The 19330-nt window shown below is 38.6% G+C and overlaps 1 protein-coding gene across 1 annotated transcript; it reads left to right on the forward strand.

Moving 5' to 3' along the window:
* The first annotated feature begins 1258 nt into the window (after positions 1–1258).
* LOC133993537 (sodium- and chloride-dependent GABA transporter 2-like) lies at positions 1259–11430 on the forward strand. Its single transcript, XM_062432528.1, has 14 exons — positions 1259–1448; positions 1593–1727; positions 2059–2199; positions 2606–2693; positions 2947–3079; positions 4597–4731; positions 4822–4925; positions 5081–5205; positions 6364–6476; positions 6569–6706; positions 8402–8504; positions 8664–8764; positions 9945–10115; positions 11302–11430. Exons 1-14 carry the CDS (start codon positions 1259–1261, stop codon positions 11428–11430), a joined length of 1806 nt encoding a protein of 601 aa, XP_062288512.1.
* Positions 11431–19330: the final 7900 nt, after the last annotated feature.

A 19330-nucleotide genomic window follows, 5' to 3' on the forward strand; every position in this document is an offset into this window, starting at 1 on the left:
GACTGAACTCCGATTTCTTTGGATTAATGAAGAAGAAAATAAATGTATGAATATTTTAATAAAGTTTTATAGTGGTGGATTCATGTCAGCCTTAATAGTTTAGACCCGGACTAACTGCAACACTTCAGAGTTAAAGGCAGGCATCCCAACTCTCCCGGAAGGTCCGGGAGTCTCCTGCATAATGATAGCGGCTCCCTGACACCCTGCTGTGCAAATGAGACACAATCTCAGAGCAGAGTGTGCATTAGAGTGTCTGCGCACATGTGTGTGTTTGTGTGACTATAAATGCAGCTCGTGTGAGCGCAAAGCTTCCTTATAGCTCTGTGTTGCTGCTTATTAGACTGTCACCGATCGCACCCCCCCACCCCCACCCCCCGGACCGACACCAAGTGTATCAAGCCCCTTTTTGCAGGTTTGGATGTCTGTAAAGGTCCAGGTCCAATTTTGGGTTGGGCTGTAACCCTAACCCTGGGTTACAGCCTTTAGGGTCTGACACATGCGGATAAAATTAGAAGAAAATTAGACTCTTCTGCATAGAAACACACTACAAATGCATTCGATTCAGGATCGGATGTGACCAATCTCTACCTTTCTGTTGTTGCTGCACATGTATGGTATTTATGGGCAATCCTGGCAACACGTTGATTCAGAAATGCTGCCACTGAAAAAACAGTTTGCCATTTCCTCCTTGTGTAACTTTGAAATGGAAGTTATGTGTTCACAACATCAAGTAATCAGGTACCTGTGACGACCTGCTGTTTGACCTGTTACATATGTTGGCTTTTCTGGTTTAAGGCTGCAGATCACGTTCTGTCTGGATGTTCATCCAGTGAGTTACTCGAGCTGCCACTCCTGTTGAAAATGAAGCGCATGACATCCAGACACATAACGAAATGATTTAAGGTGGAACAGACGATCTGTTCCGCCCCTTCTGCACTGTCTCCAAGCTTCTTATACTCAGTGACACCCTCCCCTAGACCCCCTAAACACGCATCTGCTTATCTGCAGTAACTTAAATAGTTACTGTCTCAACCAACACCATTCTCAGTGACAAGACGAGCTGCTATTATATCCTCACTTTGCTTACGGAAATCCTCAACACATCCTCAACTTGAGATTCACGTGCAACCTGTGCCAACACAAGTGTGTGACTTCTTTAGCGGTCCGCACATAATCTTAAGTGGATACGATTACATTTTTAAAAAGTGTTTTTTGTTTGTTTTTGAAACTGTAAGCGTAAGTGATTTAAAGGAAAGAAATGGTTGAGAATGGAAATAGTGGTACCTACACAATTTCTGTGCCAAACGGATTTCCCAATAAGCCTAAAGAGATGGAAGGACGGGGATACTGGGGGACCAAAGCCGAATTTATCCTGACCGTGATGGGCGCGATCATCGGACCTGGGAATGTATGGAGGTTCCCGTACCTGTGCTACAGAAACGGCGGAGGTTAGTGACTTTATTTTTTGTTTTTAGTTTTCGTGTTTCTGAATTGGTCATCTAGGACAATTACAAGGACATTTTTACATTTGTATTTGTTGAATATATTTTTCTCTCGGAGCATTTTGAAGTAAATACCTCTCTTACTTGCAGGTGTGTTCTTCATCCCATACATCTTGTTCATGTTTAGCTGTGGGATCCCCTTATTCTTCCTTGAAACTGCCATAGGACAGTATACCAACCAGGGGGGGATTACGTGCTGGAGAAAGATTTGCCCGCTTTTTCAAGGTAAATAAAACGACTTATTTGCCTACAAATAATTTTAAAAATATTAATGATAAGATACATAATGCAACGTCATTTGTCTGTTTCACTGGACGCCTTGTGCGTAATTACGCACTAAGTCCATCCTTCTGACCATATCACCGTTTGTCATCTTATTGATATTGAGCAGATATTTCGTACCTTTTAAAGTCACAGCATAATGATAATGTTCCAAATAACCCATTTTTGCACAGAGCACTCTTTACTCAACACACAGCAGGTGCATCAACATAATAATGTCTTTGCGTCGCCTTCACTCGTCTTATGTATGTATTTTTTTTCTCTTCATTGGCAGGCTTGGGCTATGCCAGTCACTTGATCATTGCAATCAGTGCCACCTCCTACATTGTCATCATTGCATGGGCGTTCTTTTACCTGTTCTCATCCTTTAGTGCGGATTTGCCTTGGGCCACATGTGGTCACTACTGGAACACAGGTAGACTGTCATGCAGCTTTTGGCAAGGGCTTCATGAAAACTTAGATGTAAAGTGTTGTTAATGAAATTACTAGAATTGAGCATGAGGATCTTCCTTTTTAGTCAAGATGTAGTAAGTATGGATTTGATCACTGTAGTTTCCCTGCAATATTGTTGAAAACACTGTGGGTATTATATCCAAGGCTGGGGATGTTATGTGTAACTCTGATATGAAATAGAAACAAAGGGTCAGTCATTCTTTGTTTTCATTGATAATTTGATAAATTGCATGTTTATATGTTTGAGCTGCAATCAAGCAATTTTAAATAATCTCTAATACTTGTAACAATATGTTATCCATGTCATATAAAATTTACTTTAAAAATGAGCTTTTTTTAATTCCCAGTGTTTTATTTCCTTGCATTAGACTCATGCTTGGACTTACACCATCCAAATTTGAGCTACAGCATGGCATCCAGGCTGAACATGACTCTTCCTGTTGTGGAATTCTGGCAGTAAGCACTCTAAAACGTTTCTTTCAACCCCCACCATCTCCTTTTCTCTCTGCCTTTCCCTTCTCTTTTCACAATGCTCTGTTTCACTCCAGATCCTCACTACCTCCCCTCCTCACCCACCCACCTGTTGTCTTAGCTGGCCTCTCTTCCCCTGTCACTCTTTAACTTCATTTTTTCCTTTTATTCATGTCAGTCACTTTCACCCATTATTCATTTTGATCTCCCTACACCATTGCTCTCCTCCGCTGTCCAGGCGCCGGGTTTTGAAAATCTCTGGTGGTATTGAGGAGGTTGGCAGCTTGAGGTGGGAACTAGTCTTGTGTCTCATCCTGACCTGGATCATCTGCTACTTCTGTGTTTGGAAGGGTATCAAGTCCACAGGAAAGGTTAGTTGATTTAACACTAAATGGCATTTGAGAATGTTTCATATGTTAAAGAAACATATCCCCAGAATGCTGGTGAAAAAACAGTTTTAAATTAAATCTGACATCTATCTATTTGGTTCACACTAAACAACATCAACGTAGATACAATATGCTAATACAACTGTAAAAAATATTTAGAAAAAAGCAAACATTTTAACGTAACTCACACTCTGGTATACATCAGCTCACAACCTCCTCAAAGAATTGGAACCCTTGGTGCAAAAATCAGGGCATTATCACTCATCACATAAACCATGCTTGTTGTGTTGGTAACAATGCCTGGCTTGAGAAAGGTTGAGACCCTGTTCCCAAAAACTGAACCCAGGTCTCTGCAGTGGTGGACCATGAGGGCAGTGCCAAAGCTTTAGGAGTACAAATCCACATTTGTTGGTATGTTTGTCATTTCTGTAGTGTAAACATTTGAAACATTTATCAAACATTTCTTCAATAAATGTTTAGAATACACTCCAAATGTATTACATTATATTGCTTTTTCACATAGTTGAAATGTAATTTTAATGAGCGTTTGCAGATACAGTATGTCTCAATAGGAGTACTTTATTTTTGAGAGTTATTTTTGTTTCATTGCTTACTTCACGGTAGAAATGTACATGCTTTGGGAGCAATGCCCATCAATGCTCACTTCAAAATACTTTCAGTTTGACCTAATTGATTGGTCACCTGGGGCCATCCATGAAAACCCTGCTGTTCAGATGGTGGAGGATAAACTGCAGGCCTACGTTGACTGTATCATTCACAGTCATCCTTGTATGCAGACTGCATGGGGTCCATCAGAAGGTCATGATTAATTTTAGTTGGGATAGGATGAGTCTTTCAGAAGAGTGGGGAATCCAAGGAGGAGGAGGAGGAGTGGATGTGGAATGGGGGGTATTGGAGTCCAGGTTAAGCCTTTGTCTGTTGAACCTGCAGTGGAACTGCTTTTGTGGGAGCAAAGACACATTCTTTATATTCTTGCATACTTATCTAATAAACAGATTCTGATTGTTATTATTGTCTAGTGGCCATTATACTTTATTTGCTCTAGTATATAGTGTAACTATAGTTGTTTCAGCCTTAGACTGAGATTTAATATTGAAAAATAGTGACAGTTTTATCATATCTGAGGATGGAGGTAGTTTTTGAGATATTAAGATGGCTCTGATTATTTGTAGGATTGTGCACATGTTCTGTCCTCCAAAAGATGCAACCATTGATCCATGATGTCATGACACTTTTTGATCAAAGTATTTCTCAGGTTTACTTAATAACAATATTGTTCTTTAGAGGCTTGGATGTTTTCCTGGAACTTTTCTCCTCTCACAGCAGTGAGTGTGTGGCATTTTGTGTCAGAAATAAATCCCAATAATATGTGCAGTAGCCCAATTGCCACAAAAATGTTGGGACCTACCTCTGTTCTTGTAAGAGTTCAGTAATCTGCAAAATCCCTCTGACTTTCTCTGTTTCCTCTTTGACTTCAGGCAGCCTTCTTCACAGCGACCTTCCCCTTCATCATGCTGTTGGTTTTGCTCGTGCGTGGTGTCACCTTACCGGGGGCAATGACAGGGATAATTTACTACCTCTACCCTGATATGTCTCGCCTTTCAGATCCCCAGGTAAGAACATAAAGGCTCTATACTTCAACCTCCCCATTATTTTCTCTGCGCTTGAACATATACATGCATGTATTTCTTTGACATTTTCAGGTGTGGATGGATGCTGGGACTCAGATTTTCTTCTCCTATGCCATTGCTCTTGGTTTTTTAACCTCCCTTGGGAGTTACAACCCTTACAACAATGACTGTTACAAGTAAGTGCACTGCTAATCTGTCAAAGCTATCCTGTTGCAAATTACATTTTAACTTGAGCTGGATACTTAAAGGAAATGCATCCATTTCTACAACACTTCATATCTTCTCCATCCTCTCTTACACATTTGTAGAGAGTAATTCATTTTTCTTTCAGGGACTGTTTCTACTTGTGTTTGCTGAACAGTGCCACCAGCATTGTGGCAGGCTTCGCTATTTTCTCTGTTTTGGGTTTCATGACCTACGAACAAGGAGTGGATATTTCTGAGGTTGCCCAATCAGGCAAGTACCAGCCTTGTTGAGTTCAACTTTATAGTGAGTATAAGAGTGACTATTTTAATAAATGCGAGGTTTGCTGGGGCAGGATAATGCACAGACACTAACTCTTCACCCTTTGTGGAAATTGTGCCAAATCAAATGTTATATCTCTTTATCCTTGTCCCGTTTTATTTCCAACCTAATGAGCTTTTTGCAGACCTGATACTTTATTCTGTCACTTTTTTTTCTTTTGATATTTTACTTTTAACTTGAAGCATGCAGCTCAGTTCAGGTTAGCCTGATTACCTCTAATCAGTGAGCAGTAGGAATGCAGATCTGAAGACAAGAACAAGAGTCACTGTTGACATTAAACTGAATCTACTTTTTAGAAAACGATTCAGTATTTTGTAAGTTGCATTGACTTTTTTTTGCAATCAGTGTGCTGACAAGTCTCTTATACCTCTAACATGCTTTACATATAGATATATGCATCTCATTTCATCTGATCTCATGCAACTGTCCTTGACTCACTTTTGGAAAAAATAAAACAAAACCATCTCAGCTGCAAATGTCTACAGCTAGCCAGTGAGTGATTTCTGGAAGCCAGAAACAGAAGCACTGTAGGAAGCAATTGACCTGCAACCCTGTAAAATCCCTGCAGATAAACAGTGTATAACGGTGACCGTGTTCAAACATTTGAATCATTTCACCTTTTCATGTGACTTTTTTAGATTTTACTGTGGAAAACATTATCAAGAGTGAGATTTAGAATGCTGTCTGATCAGAAACTGTTGATGCTGCAGCTGTAAAATGCATTACCAGTTCTGTTGTATGCACGTTGCTGTTTTTCTAGTTGCTAGTGTTTTCAGATTGTGTTTTCCTTATTTGCATATTTCAAATGCTGCATTAAACTGATAAACTTATTGGATATCCTTCCTCCATTTTTTTTGGTGTTTTCACAGGTTGTAGTTAGTATGTTTCACTCTCTTCACTACTGTGGAAATGTCTTAAAAATTAGATTTAAACGATCATAAGCTGGTGGAAATTACTCATTAAAAAGTGAAAAACATCCATAACACTGTTCTATGGATACACAAGGGACATCTCTGTTCGTTGCCTTTAATTTAAGTTTTACTACACCGTACATTGTTACATTTTACCCTACTTGTGTGTGTTTTTTAGGTCCAGGTTTAGCATTCATTGTTTACCCACGTGCTGTAGCCATGATGCCCATGCCTCAGTTGTGGTCGGTGTGCTTTTTCATCATGATCATCCTGCTTGGCTTGGACAGTCAGGTACCAGTAAAACATCTCCGAATGATTGAATGAATTCATGACACAAAATATTTGTAGTCCTGACGAACTTTCTTCTTACTGGCACGTAACAGTTTGTCGGTCTGGAGTGTCTGATGACGTCAGTGGTTGACCTGTTCCCAATTTACCTGCGTCAAGGCTTTAGACGTGAGCTGCTTCTACTGGCTATCTGTTGCACCTCCTGCACACTGGGACTCACTCTGGTCACTGAGGTTCGTACATTACACACTAAGGAGTTTGCAAAACCCCTTCTGGAGTATGTAAAGTGATGTGTTATTGTAAAAAAAATTGTTCAGCATTAAAGAAAATATGCTTACGTCATTTTCTTGTTGAGAGTTTGATGAGAAGATTGATACCACTCTAAGGACTGTCCATTCAGTTTGAAGCTGGAGCAAGCGGCTGTTTGGCTTATCTTAGCACATAGACTGGAAAAAGAGGGAAGCAGCTTTACATTGAATGGACACGATCCCTCTGTTGTTGTGAAAACAGTAGCACCATCTGTTTGTGTTCGGGAGCTACAATGTTAGAAAGTATATGCAAATAATACATTTATCTTAATTTCATTTTAAGTTTAAATTAGTTGAAACTTAAGTTTAGATTTAAGTTAAAACACTGTTGAGAGTTTCAATCAGATTTTCACCCAGTTTGAACTTCCTGATACCACCTGATAGTCTTGGTTGCAGTCACAGTCCACAAGACAACTGTGAAATTAAAGGCTTTATTGATAAATTTGATTAGACTGGGGTATTGACCAAAACAAATTGTAGTACCGCCTTATTTACAGGTTCCTGGCCTCATGCAATCACATGAAGACAAGTATGTTTCACATGTTAAGCTCTTTTGTTGTTTCTTTTGTTTGTTGTTCATTGAGGTGTGTCATCATCAGAGACACCAAAGGCTAGTTTTCATCCATTGGCTAGTTGTGAGCTGGCAGCCTAAAATAAAGAAACAAATTGAAAACAATGTTTGTAAGACATGTACATTACAAGAAAGACAAATAGTTATAAGCAAAACACAATAAAAGCATAGTAAACAGTTACAATGAGTACTGTACCTGCAGCAGAGGTCAGTCATTAAAAACAGTGAGACAGTTTTCAGTATGTAAACCAGAAAATTACTGCCATTATATGAACTCCAACCGTCGTCTGTTGCTCTATCAGAGTGAAGCAGGAAAGCCTGCCAAACCCTCATGTGGGATTCTTGCCAGTGTTCTGTTGTTACACAATTAATTTCTCACACCTCTGAAATCTGAATCTTTAGTACAAATGCCAAAAACATTATCACATGAATCATTTCACAAAATCAGTTTGCAGAGCTGTCATCTCAGACTAGCTTAACAGGTATTTTCCACTCATTAAACAATAATAATACACATTCATCACACGTATCACAGACACCAATGCCGCTGTCGCTTGTGAGGTGTTTTTTTGTGTGTCATGTGTGTACCTTAACTTCTGTAAACACCTAAGCCTCAGACATTTTGTTAAATCAGACAAGACACCTGATAGTAAAACTGACCGTTTCTGATCTAGTAGAGGGTCAGCAAAGGTTATCAGTATTCCTTGGTTGGTTTCTGTACTTTATTACTTTGTTACTCTGTTACTGTGTTACTTTATTGCCCTCTCTTATTCAAATTTCAGTAAAAGCTGAAACTGTTTGTTGTTCATTAGAACGACTGTGTGTCCTTCTCCATGCTGGCTTGAGTAAAAGAGTAAGATTCATCACTCCATCGTCTTTGATTCTTCAGAGACACGTCTAGTAAAACATTTCTGCTACACGCTAAATGCACCATTTTAAATGAAGGGTTAGATTAGAGAATTACCTGCTGTTTTTTATCATCAGAATTTGTCCAGAATATGCTGGAGAGTGAAAATTGATCCAAAAATTGATGATACCTTCCTTGTTAGGGAGGGATGTATCTGCTCCAGCTGTTGGACCATCACGTCTGCAGTGGCACCACCATACTCTTGCTCTCTCTCTGCCAGTCTATCAGCATTGCCTGGGTGTACGGTAAGCTACAAATATTGACACTAACAAGGTAAAGACTACATCCCTGTTATCAAAACTAATAAAATGTTCAAATTATGAGACATTTGAGTTACAAATACTCTCAAAAACACTTCTTGAACAAAAATCTCCAATTTCTAACACTTTTCCTTTTCTTTAAAGGTGCTGAACGTTTCTATGGCAACATCACAGACATGATCGGTTATCGTCCACACCCATTGATGATGTACTGCTGGCGTTACATCACTCCCATCGTCTGTTTTGTAAGGATTTAGTCATTTAATTCACTGTCATGTGACCTGTGCATTTCTTCCACATACATCACTCTCTCTGGTATCGGTTTCTGTCTGATGTATTTATATCTTGTAGTATAAAATGGTTGTCTCTTGATGTGTTGATGAAAAAGAAGGAAACCACTGCGGAGTCTCACTTGTATATTTAAAAGATTTTATTACAAAAGAGAACAGTGTCAAACATCCAATCTTGAGAGTCCCTGGTGCCGATCTGAGTCTCTCTCACTATTCCGGTTTTGGCAACACTATATATGGTTTCCTCTAAGTTAATCTCTAAAAACTCCACCTTCTGAACAATTGTTCAGTCAGCAAAAAAAAGCCTCTGGCCCATGACTTTTAACCTTTAACCTAAGACATACCTAATCTTTAACCTAAGAAAAACCTAACCTTTGAACTATGAAAAACACGTGTTTGAATGTCACAGGACGAAGGCAGAACAGATACCACAATCTAATGTTTAAATTCATAAGAGAAAAGCATCTGGTTGATTCAGTAGCACATAACAGCCTGCAAATAAAAACTTAACAAATATATCTTATTTAAATGCAACTTTCCCAAGTTCTCTCACGTGAGAAAACATAGTAAGCATGGAGCTTACATGCTATTTCACAGTGCCTCTCAAGTTAACACACCTGACTGTGTACAATCAAACTGAACAGACAGTCAAGGCTACAATTGTCTGTGTCGTTTCACGTCGTATTCACCTCCGTGTGAAACGGAAAAATTACTCAAGCAAACTTCACACAAAACGTTACCATACTCGCCTAGTCGCCTTGCACTGGATTTCACCCAGGTATAGATAGTTTCCCAGTCTTTATTGTAGCTGCATTTCCTCTTCTTAGCCGTACAGGTCGTGCTTTCCTCCATGTCTCGTGCTGCATGCCGTACTGCAGATGCACAGAGCTGTGAACACACATATATGGTGGATTTATTGTATTGTGATAACAGTATAGCACTCATCTTCACTTCTACCCACCTTGACTCTTGATGTTAACTTGCAATCCCAGAAAATAACAACCCAAACTCCTAACCTCAACTGCTGCCATCACAAGTTAAAATGTATATTATATTTGTATTTCATTCATATTCCCTTCCCTAGTGGTAGCATGTAACATTAAACATTTATCCACTTTGTCTCCTCTCATCACAGGGCACCTTCATCTTCTCTTTGGTCAAATACACCCCGTTGAAGTTCAGCAAAACTTATGTGTATCCACTCTGGGCCAACATTATGGGCTGGTTCTTTGCCACTGTCTCCCTCTCACTCATCCCGCTGTTTGTGTTATATAAAATGATGCAGGGAGAAGGCACTCTTAAACAGGTGAGCATGTTGTCTCTCTCTGTAATTAAAAATGAAAAAGCAGAGAGTTACATTGGAAAGCTAGAAATCTCAGCATCTAGCTGCTGACTCGCTGATGTTTATCATTTTGTGGTTGTTTGCTGTTCAAATTGTACTTTGCGCTGATGTGAGAAATATGTACTTTTACTGAGTAAACAGGGTTTTTATAAATCATGTTTTGATTTGTTAAGAGGGCATTTGGGTCAGTGTTTTACCATTCATAAAGAGCTCTGTGGGCTTGGATGAATGACACAGCTGAAAGTATTTGTGTTGGCTTCACTTAAATCTTGGCTGTCACGACTGCACAGGGGCCTGTTTGATTCTAGGTATGTGCAGAGGTTGTTTAAGTGCAGCTTGGCCTTGTATACAATACCATTCCTGGACTTTCTCCAAGATTTCTCAGCAGGATTTCTCATAACCTGTACCATATTAGCTGTTTGCAGAAAACTCCCCGAGCATGATATTGCTAGGAAGACATTTGAACTTTTCACTTTTGAATGTAGGAAGTATTCCCTGCTTAAAGGGATAAGTGTAATGATATGTTAGATTTGTCAGCAAATCTGATAAATAGACCAAAACTAAATTATATTTCTGTGTGCTGTTTATAAAGATTTATGTATTTGGTGGGGATCAGTGGGCTTGAGACTGAATGTCATAGAAAGGTTGTACAAGTCTGAGGTTTTTGAGAGATGTACTGTTTCATTGCTGGAGTTGGGTCTTATCAAGGGATCTGTTGACAGTATCAAAAATATAAAAAGTTGCCAGTCTTATCCTTTAATCCTTTTCATAAATATATTAATGATAATCAGATTTTGGTTGGTTGTATTTTTGTTTTAAACCTAAAAATTGCCTCACTTTACCATTTAAATGTTTTTTTCTCCCCTATTTCACACAAAGAATAATACGTTGTATTGTCATCATGCTTGTGAACACGGCCACATCATTACAGTGCAAATTACTAAAAAAAAGAAAACAGACAGTTGTAATATCAAAAATGATATATCAAATACCACATGCTAAATGAAAAAGCAGCTTAACGTTAGTGTACACTTTGAACATATTGTTCATACAGACAGGAGTATTAGTGCAAAAAAGATGAATTACTTAATCAAGTAATAGGGACCGCTCAGATATTTTAAGCTCACCCTTGTTTCTCTTCTTTCCTCAGCGTTTCTTATTGCTCTGCCATCCTGTAGAGGAACTCCCCGTGGATCAGAAATGTCTGCCTGCACTTGGAACCAGTGGTACCCCTCAACACACAGAGCTCAAACCTTTATCCCTCACAAGCACAAATTGAGTGAGGTGTCCAGCAGAGAGGATTACTGTAAATTAGTCTGTAGTGCCCTGGGTGCTCTAGTTATTAAACATCATAAAAATGCTCTGAAAAGCCAGGTGAAAATCAAACTGGGGCAGGGAGCAAACTGCTGTTGGTAGAAGAGTTGCATAAGAGAAAACAAATAATAAGGGACATTGAATACATTCTGGGGCACCTGTACCCCTGAAAATGCAAAAAAAAGGTGTAACATCCAATATATGTAATCCATAAAATGTGCATTTGGAGATAATATGGATGAAAAAAGCCGCTGCAAAGTACACTATTCTGAATTACTTATATTGCTTCAAATAAAACAGGTTTTATCATGGGCAATATGATATTGTAAAATCATTCCAAAACATGTCTCAGAGGGTGATTTCTCACCTCTGTCTCTGTACTACATTTGAAACGCTGACAGATTACTCTAAACCTACTTCCTAGACTTCTGAAGCTCCCTGGGAATGTGATAAACAGCTTTAGTTTATGAGTAGGAATAACAGTGGGTAATTTTCGCCCTGTCACCATGATGCAGTAGTTGGTTTAACTTTAACTTTTACAGCAAAATAGTATTTGACTTCACTGAAATTGTCTCATTTTGTTAAGATGGATTTTATTTGTTGCTCCAGAATGTGGCTTGTGCAAGGATGCTAAATCTGTTCTGAGACATAGGCACCATTTAAAGCCTACACATGCTTACAGTATATCACAAATGTCAGATTGTTGATCACCATCTGACATCTGGCATTTTGTATGTGTGTGTTTTTGGAATGATTTTTCCCCCCTGTTTTTGTAACTTGAGTGAACTTATGGTGGTTGCTGTTGTTGTTTTATTGTGCATCATACATTAGCTCTTTTTGTATTTCATAGCATTCACTGGCTATATTTGTTTAATCATTCACTGCCCTGTGTAGTATATTTGTATCTAAATCATTCATTTGTCATATTTGGAATGTGTACACCCTATAGTGCTATATACTGTACTTCTTTACATAATGTACCTATGATATAATGTATATGATCTATAGTAAGTGCCTTTTAACAACATCGATCTACAATTGCTGCAGTAGTTAGAGTGTCATTGAAGAGGTGTGTTTGTGCATATGATATGATATTGACCATGGGTACAGCCCATATTTAGTCATTTATAATGGATTACTGGTCAACAATGAATATATTTTATCAGCATTTATGCAAGATTCTTATGCTTTTTCATGTGTTTTTACTTTTTCAAGCATTATTTTGTATTTTGTCTACTGTATGCAATCTATGGGTACACCAATAAACAGGGATTAGTGTTTCAATGTTATTTTGGTCACTGCAGTTTTTAGTCATGCAAGTGGCATTGCTCTGGGGGTCATTAGTTGGTCCACCTCTTTCCTCCAGACTGACATATCTCAACAATCTTTTGGATGCAAAATGATGAAATTTCGCACATATATTCATGGTTCCTAGAGGATTCATTCTAATAACTTTCGTAATGCCCTGACTTTGTTTGTACCAGCATCATGGGGTTCACATTTGTGGTTTTTATTGAAATGTCTCGACAACTACTGGATGGATTGTCATGAAATTTGGTTCAGACATTTGTGCTGCTGTGACTTTTCATCTATCGCCTGAACCCATGTTTTAATAAAATAAAAATACTCTGGTTTAAATAATAATTTGCGTCTGATGTGGTTTTTACTTCAGACTGGATGAATGGACAGAGAAGATGAGAGCCATAACTGTACACACTTAATCACTGGCACATATACACACAGCTGTGAGTACAGACACAGGCATGGTGGATTTATTTAATTATTTTAATCTTAGAGGGCTGATCTTTACCTCTGCAGCCTTGACTTGTGAATTTAGCATCCACTTCCCACTTTACACTAAAAATGTCTTGACTTCCATCATGAGTAGGTATAATAAATCCATGTCACAAGATGCAGAGGAAGGTTCTCAACTTCTTGATTTTTGGACTGACATGTTTATAAGATTCACAGTAGATTACATTCTTGCATTTTTGATGCTGATGAGCAGGAAAGCACTCCCATTATAGGCAAGGCAAGGCAAGGCAGTTTTATTTATATAGCGCATTTCATACACAGTGGCAACTCAATGTGCTTTACATAAAACAAACATTCAACAGAAAAAATTTAAAAAAAAATAAAAACATGGAATTTGAGAAATAAAAATACAACCCAATCATAGTACACACGTACATACCCCCCCCCCCACACACACACACACACACACACACACACACACACACACTAATAATAAAAACAAAGTACAGAAACATAGAAAGAGAGAGAAATAAAATACTATAATAGAGCATTAAAAATAAGATTGCAGCATAAAATAATGATTTGCTTTAAAATCATTAAAAGGACATAGAGTGCAAATGAAAGATTAAAATGTAAAGTGCTTTGAAAGAGCTCAATCATAAGCACAGGAGAAGAGAAGTGTTTTTAACCTGGATTTAAAATTATTCACAGTTGGGGCTGATTTCAGTTCTGCTGGTAGTTTGTTCCAGTTGTGTGCAGCATAACAGCTAAAAGCTGCTTCACCATGTTTAGTCTGAACTCTGGGCTCCACTATCTGACCTGAGTCAGTAGATCTCAGAGCTCTACTGGGTTTATATTCTACTAACATGTCATTCATGTATTCTGGACCTAAACCATTCAGTGATTTGTAGACCAGTAGCATAGCTTTAAAATCTATTCTATAGCTGACTGGGAGCCAGTCTAAAGACTTTAGAACTGGAGTAATGTGCTCTGATCTCTTTGTTCTGGTCAAAACTCGAGCTGCAGCGTTCTGAATGAGCTGCAGTTGTTTAATGCTTTTTTGTGGGAGTCCAGTCAGAAGACCGTTACAGTAGTCGAGTCTACTGGAGATGAAAGCATGAATCAACTTCTCCTGGTCTGTTTGAGACATAAAACCCTTCACTCTGGATATGTTCTTAAGCTGATAGAAGGCTGTTTTGGTGATTGATTTGATATGACTGCTGAAGGTCAGATCTGAGTCTATCAGCACGCCAAGGTTTCGGACTTGGTCGCTAGTTTTTAGAGAGAGTGACTCGAGATGTTTACTGACAGCAATCCTCTTCTCTTTATTTCCAAAAACAATCAGTTTTGTCCTGATTTAATTGAAGGAAATTTTGGTTCATCCAATTTGTTACTTGCTCTAAACAGTGACACAATGACTGTATTGGATTGTAGTCATCCGGGGACAGTGCTAGGTATATCTGCGTGTCATCTGCATAACTGTGATAGTCTACATTAGAGTTCTGCAGAATTTGACCCAAAGGCAGCATATATAGACTGAACAGAAGGGGTCCAAGAACTGACCCCTGAGGAACTCCACATGTCATAGCCACTCGATCGGATTCATAACTTCCAATGGTCACAAAATAACTCCGCTCCTCCAAGTAGGACCTGAACCATTCTAGGACTGTTCCGCTGAGTCCTTCCCAAGTTTCCAACCTGTTCAACAGTATACTGTGACCCACAGTGTCAAACGCAGCACTGAGATCCAACAGGACCAGAACTGACACCTTGCCTGAGTCAGTGTTTAACCTTATGTCATTTAACACTCTAATAAGAGCTGTTTCTGTACTGTGATGTGGTCGGAAGCCTGATTGAAATTTGTCAAAAAGGCCACTGGAGTTCAAGAAATTGCTGAGTTGATTAAAAACCACTTTCTCAATGATCTTGGCTATAAAAGGAAGATTTGAGATAGGTCTGTAGTTGGTTAACATGGAAGCATCCAGCGTTCTCTTTTTTAAGAGTGGCTTAATGGCAGCTACTTTTAGGGGTTTAGGAAACGTGCCTGATTGAAGTGAGCTATTTATTATTTGTCGCAAATCTGTTTGGACAGAGTTCACAATAGTTTTAAAAAAGTCTGATGGCATTGTGTCAAGACAGCATGTTGATGGTTTTAGATGCTGAACTGTTTCCTCTATGGTTTTTTGGTCTACTGTTTTAAATTCTGACATCGCAGTTGAGTTATTCCTGGGAGGTCTTAGGGATTGCGTCTTTTTATTGTTTTGTTGATTTGTGTTGATATTTAACCTTATGGACTGTATTTTTTCACTGAAAAAGCAAGCAAATTCATTGCATTTATCTGTGGAAAGGAGTTCTGGAGCTATCTGTTTAGGGGGGTTTGTAAGCTTATCAACCATAGCAAACAGAGTGCGAGTGTTGTTGATGTTCTTATTAATAATTTCAGAAAAGTGTCGCTGTCTAGCTTTGAGTAACTCATAGTTAAAATGACAAAGACTTTGTTTGTAGAGGTCAAGGTGAATTTGAAGTTTACTTTTTCTCCACTTACGCTCTGCTTTTCTGCATTCTGTTTTCAAAGCCTTTACCATCATAGTGTTCCTCCACGGTGTTTTCTTTCTGATCAATGTCGTCTTAGTTTTAGTTTTAATAGGTGCAACAGCATCCATGACATTTGAGATTTTCCAGTTAAAATTATCCAGGAGTTCATCTACTGACTCTGCACTCACAGTTGGTGACATAGCTATAGCCTCCATAAACTTTGCACTGGTATTCTCATTTATGTACCTTCTCCTAACAGACACAGAGGTTAACTGAACATTTGGAATGATCTGTAAGTCAAAGAACACACAGAAATGATCAGAAAGAGCCAAGTCCTTAACATCAACAGAAGAAATGTCAACACCTTTAGAGATAACCAGATCCAGAGTGTGGCCTCGAGTGTGTGTGGGCCCTTTCACATGTTGCAAGAGGCCAAAAGTGTCAAGTAGAGCAGAGAGTTCTTTGGCATTACTGTCCATGTTATTGTCTATGTGAATGTTAAAATCCCCTGTTATGATAAAAAAGTTGTAGTCAGTGCAGATAACTGACAGCAGTTCAGCAAACTCATCAATGAATTTTCCTGAGTATCTTGGAGGTCTATAAATGATTAAAAAAAGAACTTTTGGATCACCTTTTAATAAAAAACAGAGATATTCAAAAGAGCTAAAATAACCTAATGTAATTTCCCTGCATTGAAATACAGATTTAAAGATGGCAGCAACTCCACCGCCTTTCTTACCAGTTCGGCACTTGTTCATAAAACTAAAATTTGTTGGTGCTGCCTCATTGAGAATAGCACAACAGCTAGATTCAGTCAGCCATGTTTCACTAAGAAGTAAAAAATCTAGATCATAGGTCATAATGACGTCATTAACTAACAGTGATTTGTTGACTAGTGATCTGATATTGAGTAGAGCTAATCTTGTGGAGATAGCAGGAGACACTGGTATATTTCGAGGTTGACATGCTATACTTAATAAATTGCCAGATTTAATTGAACCCTTTTTTCTCACCAGTTTAACTATTCTTCTGTTACCTGTCAACACAGGGATTGAGAAGGCTACCTGAACTCCATAGGGCCCTGACTTTTCCTGGGGGAGAACATTATCGGTATCAGTATTGCAGCCTGGACCCGGCACATATCAGTCAGACTCACAGATCTTTTATCTTATTCACAGCTCCGTCACCCACTATCAGCGTTTGAGGCCCAGTGGTTAGCTCTTTCTGCGGCCTTTTAGTATATGATTACATGTTCAGGAGTTTTGGGCAAATGTTGCTCTTTAGTAGGCAAACTGGCAAAGAATTATCTTGTAGATTTTTATTTTTGAGGATTCAGCACCAAGCTCCAAAGCGAGGCTGAGTAAAGTGATTAATTGTGATCTGAAAGCAAATCTTTAGCCAAAAAGCCACTCAAAAGATTTGACAAAATATGTGTGAAGTTTTATTATACGGAGTGTCTCTTTGCACCCCTGGTACAAATAGCCTCGGCCACACAGCTGAGCTATTTGCACCCTAGACGTATAACAACGTGAAAACATGGCAGACATTCATCTTCCACGCCAGCAGAAAAGGGCGAATTTAGAAAGGTTTCATCTCTAATGTTTGTTCTAAAGACATTTCTGGCGGGAAAGTTGTATTATATTTTCATGATCTTTCCTCAGTGAATGCATTCAAGCGTCAGTTATCAGTCAGAAATTATTTGTCGCCAATATCTATCTTCCGTATTAGCAAACATATTGGGCTGTCACATTACTTTGTAGGACCGGAGCGGTGGCGTAACGGGCATCGTGTCTGTCGTAAGTGCAGGAGACGATGGTTTGAGTCTTTGCAGCAGCATTTATATTGTTAATAAATATATGTTGATAATGTTTTCAGCTGAAAAACTTTGCTACAGTTTCACTTGTTAAGTAAATGCATACAACCCGAAAATGTCTGAATTTACAACCTTCAGTTTGTTATATGATGGGAATGAAATTTTGACAGATCTATGGTTGCCATGGTTACCAAATACATTTCAGACCTATGAAGTCTCAGGCCGTGAGACACGTATTTCAAGCTGCTCTCACGCTCACACGCCACACCTGACATTTCTCACGCCGAGAAGTGATAGCTCTCACCGGACAGAAATTATTATATGATATAGTACAGAAGAGAACAGCGACGTATATTTATCCCGTTGTCCCGGTGGGATACAGGAGTCTTCAGCACATCTCCAGACGCTCCCCTCCGACAGCATGCACTCCTGTAGCCTACTGGGGTGCAAATAGCATACACTTCTAATTGTACTGGGTGCAAATAGCCTTTATTGTATTAACATGTATTTTTAAATTATATCCCAACCCATGACAGTTACAGACATAAATCTTTTTTTTTTTTTAACTCAACCACAAGACCAACAACCACAATGCAAAATTACTATGGAATGTTGGGCTGCCTGACAACAGCTCCCAGGCATGTTTCAGGCCCCTTATTGCTGTCAGATTAAAATTATTTTAACCTCTAATATTTGCCATCCCTTTTCAAGCAGTTTCACACTAAATCATTTCTTTTTCTGTGCGAGCAATTGTAGTTTTGTGACTTATCATATAGTCTGAATAAAGGACCTTTGTGACCTCAACCGATTGAACCCGGGATTTTATGACAACAGTTTGTCAACATTTGTCTAGTACAAAGGCAGCAACAATAATAATAATAAAATGCACCCTCAAACTACCTATCAAATTATGGTTCTTTGTCTTTATCAATCCACCAACAATGTATTTCATTTGCTGGTTGACTGCTGCAAAAGTATGTGTGATCTGTACGATGGAAACCCCCACATTCTCATGACCATGCCTAATGGCTTAATACTTTTCTCAATATAGTTTGTTTGGAAATATCAACAAGAAGAATGTATAGGACAAAGCAAAAGCTTCCAAAATGTTGACTTGTGTAGTGGAGAAAATGGTCAATTTCTATTTACTTTGAGGTTTTATGTTCTTGGGGTGTGGGGCTGCATCTCAAGGTGAATGCCCTGAAGCTATCATCATAAAGATTTGTCGATAAGGAAACATGCCGGGCATTCTTGTCTTGTTGTGCAGTCACAAAGGGGATTTTATTTATCATACAAATGGTTTTTATGGTCATCCACCAAATTTGTGCTCCTTTGTCTACCAGCTCATCTGCCTTTTCTAGTTTTTCTGCACACACCTGTTTTCTTAAGTTTACTCAGATGTTGATTCTGGCAAACTGACTATCTCGGGCAAAACATGTTTAAAAAAAACAATCTTTCAATATTAATGTAAACCTACACAAGTTAAGGCTGAGACATGGCACTTTAATGCAATATAATTTACTTTATTTCATATTGAATGTATTGAAATGGACCCTAAAGAAGAAAATGTGTAACTGTCTATGGAGTCATCATAATAAAATGATCATAATAAGTTGAAAGGAAATTTAATTCATTTTGACCAGGTAGCCTGAGGTCAATGTGCTATATGAGACAGGATTGTGCTTTAAATTACGAGTTTGACTTTTTTTGACAGGCTCCTGTTGTGGCTCTAGGGCAATATGTCAAAACATTGAAAAGTGTT

Source organism: Scomber scombrus, chromosome 14 (genome assembly GCF_963691925.1).
Source record: "Scomber scombrus chromosome 14, fScoSco1.1, whole genome shotgun sequence".
NCBI classification, from domain to species: Eukaryota; Metazoa; Chordata; class Actinopteri; order Scombriformes; family Scombridae; genus Scomber; species Scomber scombrus.